The 11,224-nt window shown below is 41.7% G+C and overlaps 1 protein-coding gene across 4 annotated transcripts in view; it reads right to left on the minus strand.

Moving 5' to 3' along the window:
• LOC112229227 (B-cell lymphoma/leukemia 11B-like) overlaps positions 1–10,721 on the minus strand; it is a 106,820-nt gene extending 96,099 nt beyond the window's left edge. For 3 of the 4 annotated variants that reach the window (XR_006083867.1, XM_042325287.1, XM_042325286.1), the window contains exon 1: positions 9,659–10,721. Coding sequence is in view for 3 of the 4 variants with exons in the window: in XM_042325287.1 (XP_042181221.1) it covers positions 9,659–9,716 (58 nt within the window). In the remaining variant the exon portion in view is untranslated. The remainder of the gene's footprint in view (positions 1–9,658) is intronic. The other variant, XM_042325288.1, reaches the window with a different exon arrangement.
• Between the last annotated feature and the right edge of the window lie 503 nt (positions 10,722–11,224).

Genomic DNA, 11,224 nt, shown 5'->3' on the forward strand with positions numbered 1-11,224 from the left:
TGTTAGACCACTATACAGACCCAGGGAGTCCTGTATAAATCAACCTGTGAAAACCCTGTATGGAGTCACAGACACTGTTAGACCACTATACAGACCCAGGGAGTCCTGTATAAATCAACCTGTGAAAACCCTGTATGGAGTCACAGACACTGTTAGACCACTATACAGACCCAGGGAGTCCTGTATAAATCAACCTGTGAAAAGCCTGCATGGAGTCACAGACACTGTTAGACCACTATACAGACCCAGGGAGTCCTGTATAAATCAACCTGTGAAAAGCCTGCATGGAGTCACAGACACTGTTAGACCACTATACAGACCCAGGGAGTCCTGTATAAATCAACCTGTGAAAAGCCTGCATGGAGTCACAGACACTGTTAGACCACTATACAGACCCAGGGAGTCCTGTATAAATCAACCTGTGAAAAGCCTGCATGGAGTCACAGACACGGACTAACCGGAACACTACACTACAGCCTGAACCCGGCTCTACAGTATTCTAGGATGTGTGCCACATAGCACCCTATTCCCTATTAAGTGCACTGGCCCATAGGGTTCCGGTCAAAAGTCGTGCACTATATAGGGAATAGGGTGCTATTTGGGATGCAATCTCTGTCTGCTACTCTCACACTGATAGACAAGTATAGCCTCCTCACCAAACATCAAAACACAGAGAGAGAGAGAGAGAGAGAGAGAAAGGAAGAGAGAAAGGAAGAGGGAGAGAGAGAGAAAGAGAGAGAGAGGGGGAGAGAGAGAAAGAGAAAGAGAGAGAGAGAAAGCGAGAGAGAGAGAGAGAGAGAGAGAGAGAATGCGAGAGAGAGAGAAAGAGAGAGAAGGATGAGGCGTTCCACTGGAGGAGAAAACAAAGGCACAGGACATGCAGGAGCAGGAAGGAAGAAGGAAAAAGAGGAGAAAAAAGGATGAAATATGCGAGCGTATTAATCATAGGGACCAGGCAGACATTTTGTTAAATTGCCCTGGGGAGAATGCCCTGTCTGAGAGAGGAGAGGAGCACACCTTATGCATAGGTTTATTTACACCACATAATGACCAGCTTTCTGCTAGAGATACCCATTATCTAATCATCCATCTATTTAGATAGCTACCGCCATTATCTAATCATCCATCTATTTAGATAGCTACCGCCATTATCTAATCATCCATCTATTTAGATAGCTACCGCCATTATCTAATCATCCATCTATTTAGATAGCTACCGCCATTATCTAATCATCCATCTATTTAGATCGTTACCGCCATTATCTAATCATCCATCTATTTAGATAGCTACTGCCATTATCTAATCATCCATCTATTTAGATAGCTACCGCCATTATCTAATCATCCATCTATTTAGATAGCTACAGCCATTATCTAATCATCCATCTATTTAGATAGCTACCGCCATTATCTAATCATCCATCTATTTAGATAGCTACCGCCATTATCTAATCATCCATCTATTTAGATAGCTACCGCCATTATCTAATCATCCATCTACATTACATATGAATCTATATTTATCCACAATTATTATGAAATTGGTCATTTATATTCTTTAAAAAAAAATATATATATATATATAGCTCAGTAAAATCAAATTCATCAGATTTATTCATCAAATCTCTAATCTACAAATTAAAAGGAACGGACATGTGGTTAAAGATTTCTGTCATAACATAATTATCTTAGCAAATGTTGATTATCAGGAATGTTTGAAAGAGAAATAAAAAGAGAGAAAGTGAGGAGAGAGAAGGAGATGAGGAAAGAGAAGAAGAGGAGAGAGAAAAAGAGGAGGAGAGAGGAGAGCAGGAGATGAGAGAAGGAGAGGAGGACAGAAGGAGAGGAGGAGAGAGAAGGAGATGAGGAAAGAGAAGAAGAGGAGGAGAGAGAAAAAGAGGAGGAGAGAGAAGGAGAGGAGGAGATGAGAGAAGGAGTGGAGATGAGAGAAGGAGAGGAGGAGAGAGAAGGAGAGGATGAGAGAGAAGAAGAGGAGGGGAGAGAAGGAGAGGAGGAGAAAGAAGGAGAGGAGCAGAGAGAAGAAAGAGGAGGACAGAGAATGAGAGGAGGAGAGAGAAGGAGAGGATGAGAGAGAAGAAGAGGAGGGGAGAGAAGGAGAGGAGGAGAAAGAAGGAGAGGAGCAGAGAGAAGAAGAGGAGGACAGAGAATGAGAGGAGGAGAGAGAAGGAGAGGAGGAGAGAGAAGAAGAGGAGGACATATAAGGAGAGGAGCAGAGAGAAGGAGAGGAAGACAGAGAAGGAGGTTTGCGGATGCTCTAGGACCAGCTGCCAGAGAGAGAGAGAGGTGTTGACAGTTAGAATGTACAGTAACCGTGGTGTGTTAAAGCTGATATCATCAAAAAGCCACCACCGCTCACTCTAACTCCTACTACCTACGCCCCATCCCCCCATGACAACACATACACACACAATTAGGAAATATGGCTTTCTACTCTCTCTCAATCTAACTACTAGTGCTGCATGCCACCCGCACACACAGCCTAAGAGCTCCCCCTAGCAGGTGAAAGGAAGCACATCTAGAGAGAGAGGGAGAGAAACAGAGAGAAGGAGAAGGAGAGGGAGAGGTAGAGGGAGAGAGACAGAGAGAAGGAGAAGGAGAAGGAGAAGGAGAAGGAGAAGGAGAAGGAGAAGGAGAAGGAGAAGGAGAAGGAGAAGGAGAAGGAGAAGGAGAAGGAGAAGGAGAAGGAGAAGGAGAGGGGGAGAGAGGGAGAAAAAGAAAGATAGAGGGAGGCAAATAGAGACTTCTCCACCATAGAGGAGGTATTGAAACAGCTGACAAGTCATGAAGTCAAAGACAGCGTTAAAAACCTAGTGATCACAGACAGACAGTTCACCATCCCTAAAGTAACCAAAACAGGATTCTGGCATGCAGGTTAAGGAGAGGGAGAGAGAGAGAGAGAGCAGGGGAAGGAGAGAGAGAGAGAGAGCAGGGGAAGGAGAGAGAGAGAGAGAGAGCAGGGCAAGGAGAGAGAGAGAGAGAGCAGGGCAAGGAGAGAGAGAGAGAGAGCAGGGGAAGGAGAGAGAGAGAGAGCAGGGCAAGGAGAGAGAGAGAGAGCAGGGGAAGGAGAGAGAGAGAGAGAGCAGGGGAAGGAGAGAGAGGGGGGGGTTCAGTGACCTTTTTTTTCATGTGGTATTAAAAGTGGGGACATGGATGGTGCAGTATTAGTAAACTATCAGGGACATGGATGGTACAGTATTAGTAAACTATCAGGGACATGGATGGTACAGTATTAGTAAACTCTCAGGGACATGGAGGGTACAGTATTAGTAAACTATCAGGGACATGGATGGTACAGTTTTAGTAAACTATCAGGGACATGGATGGTACAGTTTTAGTAAACTATCAGGGACATGGATGGTACAGTATTAGTAAACTATCAGGGACATGGATGGTACAGTTTTAGTAAACTATCAGGGACATGGATGGTACAGTATTAGTAAACTATCAGGGACATGGATGGTACAGTATTAGTAAACTATCAGGGACATGGATGGTACAGTTTTAGTAAACTATCAGGGACATGGATGGTACAGTATTAGTAAACTATCAGGGACATGGATGGTACAGTATTAGTAAACTATCAGGGACATGGAGGGTACAGTATTAGTAAACTATCAGGGACATGGATGGTACAGTATTAGTAAACTATCAGGGACATGGAGGGTACAGCTTTAGTAAACCATCACGGACATGGATGGTACAGTATTAGTAAACTATCAGGGACATGGATGGTACAGTATTAGTAAACTATCAGGGACATGGAGGGTACAGCTTTAGTAAACCATCACGGACATGGATGGCAGTTGGACAGGCGAACCAATGGCCATCTAATCAGGAGAATGAGTTTAGGCATGCTGCTTTCTGAAGCCATTGTCTTTCACTGAGTAATGAATTATTCACTCATCTCAAGAAGCTTTTTCTGTTTCTCTCTCTCACACAGAAACCCCCCCCAACGGTGGGTGACATCAGGATTCCCTAAACAACAACAGTACCAGAGATTTCTGCCTTGCTCTTTCTGCTTCTAAGCTCTGTGAATATTATGAATTTATATTTTATGGTCCCTAACACGAAAAAAATATTGTATTCAAGCCTTTCGGAATTGATAAATTAGGGCCACATTAGAATGATTAAAACATTGTTCCCCAATCACAAAGACTATCATCATCCAGCTATGAAACGGTTCAACAAAAAGGCCCATGGCGTTAATAAAAAAAGGTATTTCAGTTATTATTTTAGGGGATAATGTATTTTTTATTCCAAACAGCACTATTGAGCTCCATGCAGATATTAATTCTCACAGAGACGGGCAGAAACATCTCCATCACACCTCAGAATGAGCACTGTTCTTTCCTCTGCCTGCCTGTTTGTCTCTCTGGGTTCTCTACGGAACAAAGACCAGCACAGTGGGGTTTCTCTCTAGTCCCCCTCACTCCCAACCCAATGGGAAACATGCATCTCAAGTGGTCGCTGCTGCAATTTACACACTTTGTCACATGCCGGGCCGATAGTCAGTGTGTGTGTGTGTGTGTGTGTGTGTGTGTGTGTGTGTGTGTGTGTGTGTGTGTGTGTGTGTGTGTGTGTGTGTGTGTGTGTGTGTGTGTGTGTGTGTGTGTGTGTGTAAACATATGTCAGACGCTACCTCTTCATATACTCTCTATAAATCATAAATTGCTGTTTTCTAGTTCTAACAGAAATGTTTTGCATAAATGTTAACGGTTTATCACCTATAAACTTATTGGGCATAGTGTGTTAAAATTACAAAATTATTAGGAGTAAATTATATTTACTAATAAATAAATAAAAACAATGAAATATTTCAATATAAATATATAGAAAATATCTGATCATTATAAAGTCACAAGAATATATATTAGACTCTGTACCCATACAAAATAACCACATCACTTACCGCAGCCTACATCAGCTATAAATTGCCCTATGAAAATAACATACAGCTTTAACACAGCATACAGCTTTAACACAGCATACAGCTTTAACACAGCATACAGCTTTAACACAGCATACAGCTTTAACGCAGCATACAGCTTTAACACAGCATACAGCTTTAACACAGCATACAGCTTTAACACAGCATACAGCTTTAACACAGCATACAGCTTTAACACAGCATACAGCTTTAAGGCAGCTTACCAATGATAGTGTTTAATTTCCATGTGTGAAAACATGCTTAAATCCCCCCAAAATGTAATAACATATTCAAACAGATATCCATGCAGCACTTGGCAATGTTTCAATGTTTCAATGTTTCAATGTTTCAATGTTTGACACATATTGAGTGGCGGGACGTGTTTTAAATGTAGCACACACAACCTCAGAGCTGCTGCCGAGCCTGTAAAACTATTGAAGTGCAACACTGCAAAGTGTGCAGCTCTCCCTGCCTTCCTTCACTGAGAAGAAAACATCTGAATAAGACAGTGCAACTGAAACGTTGTAGAAGCCTGAGGAAGACCTCAACTTAACTACCACTGAAGACCATAGACGACGTGTTGACTAGAAAGCACACACACATATTTGACTGCGTTCTCAAGACCTCCCCCTTTGGTACAAAAGGCATAGAGATAAGAGGAGACATGGCACACTTTTTCCCCATCGTATGTCAGAATAATATTAGAAATGAATTCATTCCAGTAAAGATCGTCAGAAAATACCCATTGGTGACTTCAACAGAAAGAAGATTTAATCAGGTTTAATTAGATTTAATCAGGTTTAATTAGATTTAATTAGGTTCAACAGATAAATACATTTTTACCTTCTTTTACACAATTTCTCACCGGTAAAAACAAACGCTTTTGCTACATTAAATATTGGTTGCTTCAAATGGATATACGATCTAGTGCATGAAAAAACGATGCTGATTTTGCTGATGCCGCATGTGCATGTGAAATTGTGAATTCACATGTGTGAATTTGCATATGTGTGTGTGTGTGTGTGTGTGTGTCTTCAACCATAAATCCCAAAAACCATTGCGTCTCTGACACATAAATGATTAAATGTGCAAGCACCATACCACAGCTTGCAGCCAGCTCTCTTCCTATGTCTGAACACCCATCATTTAGAAGTGAATATCACTTTCCTGATAGATTTGACCTGCTAGACGTTCAGACTACCCCTAATCATCCAGGCATGGGGTGTACTGTACTATTCTACTGCAGCATTTAAAACTCACTGAAGGCCGACCCTTACCAAGGTTTAATGTTGTAAATGAGTGTCCTGCATATACACACACCAACACTAACCTTAACCCCTAAGGCTAGACTGAACGCCTAACCCCTAATCCTAATTGTAACCCTAATCCTAAACCTAACTTCTAAACTTAAATTAGCTTTTGTCCTCATGGGATAGTGGGAAATGTCCCCACGGGGGAGAATTTTCCTTGTTTTACTATCCTTGTGGGGATATTTGGGGATTTTTAGGCCCCCACAAGGGTAGAAGAACAGGATGTGTGTGTGTGTGTGTGTGTGTGTGTGTGTGTGTGTGTGTGTGTGTGTGTGTGTGTGTGTGTGTGTGTGTGTGTGTGTGTGTGTGTATTTTCACTATAACAGGAAGGCAGAGTACACTACAAGGCCTTGTGTGTGTGTGTGCACCCTCATACCGATCTGAGGGTTGTCTCAGGGGTAGGTTGACACTCAGATTGTCACTCATATTTCTTCCATCCCCTCAACCATAGTCTAACATTGGAAATTGGATTTGGAGACAACACTAAAACAGGTCTGTTCTACCTCGGCTGAAGCATACCTCTCTCTGTTCTCTCTCTCTGTTCTCTCTCTGTTCTCTCTCTCTGTTCTCTCTCTCTGTTCTCTCTCTCTATTCTCTCTCTCTATTCTCTCTCTCTATTCTCTCTCTCTATTCTCTCTCTCTGTTCTCTCTCTCTGTTCTCTCTCTCTGTTCTCTCTCTCTATTCTCTCTCTCTATCCCTCTCTCTCTCTCTCTCACACACACACACACACACACACACACACACACACACACACACACGTCTTTGCAATCAGATCTAGGTCTGATAACTTGGAAAAGCTTTAGTTTCCAGATCAACAAGGTACATGAATATATATGACACATGCCGATATAAAGTCTGTATCTCATAGGCCAATTTTAAAGTTTTACTGTCTGGTGTCCTGCAGAGTTAGTCAGAGTAAGATGGCGGTGATTTCCCCTCCACGGGACAAACAAAACATTGCTGATATTTGAATCCATTTGCATGCCAATGACAACAAGAGTGAAGACAACAGGATGGGGTTATAGCTAGAGGAAAAATCTCTGTGTTTGAGAAATGATGGTAGACTGACTGGAGCTGAACCCATCACCCACAAACCTGTATCCAGAGGACTGACTGGTATATATATAGACGCACACACACACACACACACACACACACAGACAAATATCAAGACACACACATACAAGGATTGACAGGCATACGCGCACGCACACAGACACACACACACACAGAAATGATTGGGGCATAAAAGTGAGAGGTGTGTTGGAGAGAATGTGCAGAGTACACAGTCCTAACAACACAAAACACATTGGACTCAGATGACATCACCATGGAGTGCCTCTGTTCTCAGTTGGCTGCCTGGATTAGACTCTGACACTACTTCAGAACGCCATAGAAAAATAAATGATGGCTGGATGTAATTGATTTGAACTTGATGCCTTGAAAGTGTTGACCAGACTATAATTGTTTCACAATTCTTCACATGTCTGGTTGGTGCTTTTCTGGGTAGCTAGACTGTAATAAAACGTTCTGTGTAACACCATGCTACTACCATATTTGAAAAAAGGTAACAAGTATCTTGCCGTTTAAAAATTCCTAATTTTAAATGTAATCAATGAATAGGTGTTTCACACACGCCGATGTATGATGTAAAAATACAGATACCGTAATTATTCTTTCATAAAATGTCTGTGTTTCCTGCTTAATCTCTCATCGGCTCTCGGCTCTCCTCTACCTTGCCACCACACAGAGGTGGCTCTGTGCAGGCAGCACGCCGAAGACACTGCGCTCCGGCTCCTAACTGCGCTGTTTCTGCCTGCCAATATAACCTACACTTGTACATGTCACCTATAGTGGGCTATACCTACAGCTGTAGCCTAGAAATCAGAACCTAGATTCGTTAGAATAAATTGGTGATAGATATCTAATAATAGCCTACAAAGACGTTTGGACACACAATTGACTATTGCAAATAGAGATGTTTTGCAAAACAAATGCTGAATGGATTTAGAGTATAAACAACGGAGGACATATCAGCAAATCACCATTCAGCAAAACATTTGAAGGTAAATCCATATTGTCAAGACAGGAAGTAGGCTGACTTCCAAATATATCTTTGTATCGTGAGAAATCTGTATAAATAAAATATGAATGTAGCCTAAATACACCATGCCAAGGTATTGTTAAATTACTTCAGCTGTCATCATCGCTCTATAATAATTCAATTCGGATTAAAAAAGCAGCAAAGCAAAGATAATAAAGTTGTTTGAATGCGTTAGTTTACCTGGCGCGAGGATATCTGACTGGTGCTCGACCAAGGGGAGGAGAAATCTGTACATTATTTATATATTTAAATGTGCTTATAAAATTAAACATTTCATCTGTCGGTTCACTATACCACAAAATTACAGGGATACCTGCTTTGGCTGTTCGATAAAAGTTTGGTGGTTTGATAAAATGCATATTGTGTTGTATTAGCCTAATGTGAAAACGCTTGAAGATGTGGTCGTTTTCTGTTTGCTATGACACACGTTACATATGTAATGTATCTCAACACGATGTGTCAATGGGTTACTTCGCTATTAGATTAATATTATTACAATGACATTGTTGGAAATGTATGAGATAATAAATTGAGTGAACAAATGCTTATGAGTGGACTATATACAGGAATTTGAAAGCGTGTTGAAACAGAATAATGTATGAATCGACTTTCAGAGTAAGAAAGCAATTGTCTCCAAAATGTCGGAGGTCCATCCATTCACTGAAGCCAGGTATTATTCTTGGTTTTCTACTTGGCCCCAGATGACTTAGTGCAGCCAGATACCTGACGGCCTAAAAGCACCAACAATAGCTTACACTTCACAGTTCAATGGTCTGTTTGGAAGAGAAGAGGGTTTGATGGTGAAATGTCATTATAAATGTTATTAAGATGCTGTATTTAATAGACATTTAATAAGGTAAAGCTCTTTTTTAATTATACAGCTTTCACAAAAGTAGTCTCAACTAGTGTCCCATGCATAAAGTATATTTAACGTAAATGTTATGCGTAAAAGATACGTAAAAAGTACAGAGTATAGACAACATGACATCTTTACTCTAAGTAAAAATGATTTATGGAAATGTCATTGTTAAATATTGAATATCCTATTTAATTTCTCCAATTAATTATACTGTCAAATGCCATAGTTTATAAACTTTGTCAGATTCCATAGTTCAAAAGTAGTTTTTTCCAACCCTGATGTCACACGCTTAAGAGTTCACTATACCCTTTCTGATCAAATTAGCCAAATGTGGCAGTAAATACAGAAGTCAAACAATTTCACATTAATGTTGTTTTTTTCATAGTCCATTCATGAGTTGTGTGTGATTGAGTGAAAATGAAAAGCAGGTACTTACGTGCTATTAATTCTCTCTGTGACACGTGCTGTGGGTTCCCCTGCTTGCGACGGGACATTGCCCTGGCATTTACACTTGCATTGCCCGGGGACCAGCACTCTGAAGGATGGGCTCGCTTCCCTCCTATTGCCTCCACTTGCTCGGCACTCAACTTTTCCCGGGACCTCCAAAAGTACGAGGCTCCTGCGCTCGGACTGCCGGCCGGGGTGGGTGGTTGATCGTGCTTTGAGCTATTGGCTAGTGGTCCCCTCACTCCGAGAGGCGAAAGTGTCTTTTGCGCTTCGCCTCTTCGGTCCACTCTGCCTCTGTGTTTGTATGTAACGAGACCGTGGATAGCCTGTGCTATACCTTCAGTTCTCTTTCACCGCTTCTCTCTGTAAGTTACTCACACCATTTGGCAAAAAAGTGTGCGAGAGAAGTGATCTGTCCGAGTAGAAAAAAGAAAGATGTCAGAAGTGGGGAAATATCCTTGGATGTTTGACGGGTGTAGTGAGTGACAGTTGGGATCAAACCCTGGCGAGTGTCCCTCCACCTTGTGAGAGAAGAAGAATCAGAACGCGATGGTCAGTGCGCGCGCTGACAGCTCGGAATGCGCTGGGTATCACTGTGAGTCCAGTCAATTGCCCGGCCTCTGAACTTATTTCATTTCTTCTTTTAGAAACAAACACAAAAATAAAATAACAAATCGCAAACATTCACAATTATAATAATTGATAATACAATTTTACAAAATTATGAATCCAATTTTTCTTCTCGGACACTTGGGTATCACCAAGTGATGGGCACTTCTGTTGGTGCAGCCTTGAGCATCAGCATGCAATGGCAGGTACTTTTCAGTCTCCTCAACTCCAAGTGCTCTGCCCCCTTGTACGGCTCTGTGTAGACCGGGCACACAGAACTTCCACCTCTTTTCTAAATAAATCAAGACCTGCACTCTTTTTTTCTCCCCTTTCTCTGTGTGAGTGTGACGATTGAGTAGTGAGTCCTGCTTCCCCCGAGCTCTCGGTCTCTCTGTGGCTAGGGCTGCCTCCGTACAATGGGATACAATTCAAGTTCAAGTGCGGACGTGACGTTAAGTCTACAGTGAGAAAGAAAAATGGCAGACTGCAAGAGCACTGAGGGCGACTAGTGGTGGCTTTTCACAACTATCGGATCACCAGCAGCAAGCGGTGGACAGCGCACTGTCGCGGTCTCTCTTAGATAGAGGAGCAGTGGACGGAGCCTCTCCTCTTACTGCCTCACACAGACAAGCACGAGGAAGGGAAAGTCGCAGTGTTCAGAAAAAGTCACGCTATTCTTTATGTTCAAATAACATTTTCCATTGACCAATATACCCTAATAATAGAATAAGATTGTTTGTTGATTTTTTGCATAGACCTGCTGGACAGTTTACAAGACCATTTCTGTCAAATGCATTAATTGTCATCAGTCAAATATAATTTATTCGAAATATTATTCAAGTGTATTTTTTTTTACATATAGGCCTAAGGTGAATGGTTTTATAAGTGAATGACTTGCTAAGGTTTAGTCAACGATTTGTTTTTAATTGCGGGCATTTCTGTACGC

The sequence above is a fragment of the Oncorhynchus tshawytscha genome, linkage group LG08, assembly GCF_018296145.1.
Source record: "Oncorhynchus tshawytscha isolate Ot180627B linkage group LG08, Otsh_v2.0, whole genome shotgun sequence".
Taxonomy (NCBI): domain Eukaryota; kingdom Metazoa; phylum Chordata; class Actinopteri; order Salmoniformes; family Salmonidae; genus Oncorhynchus; species Oncorhynchus tshawytscha.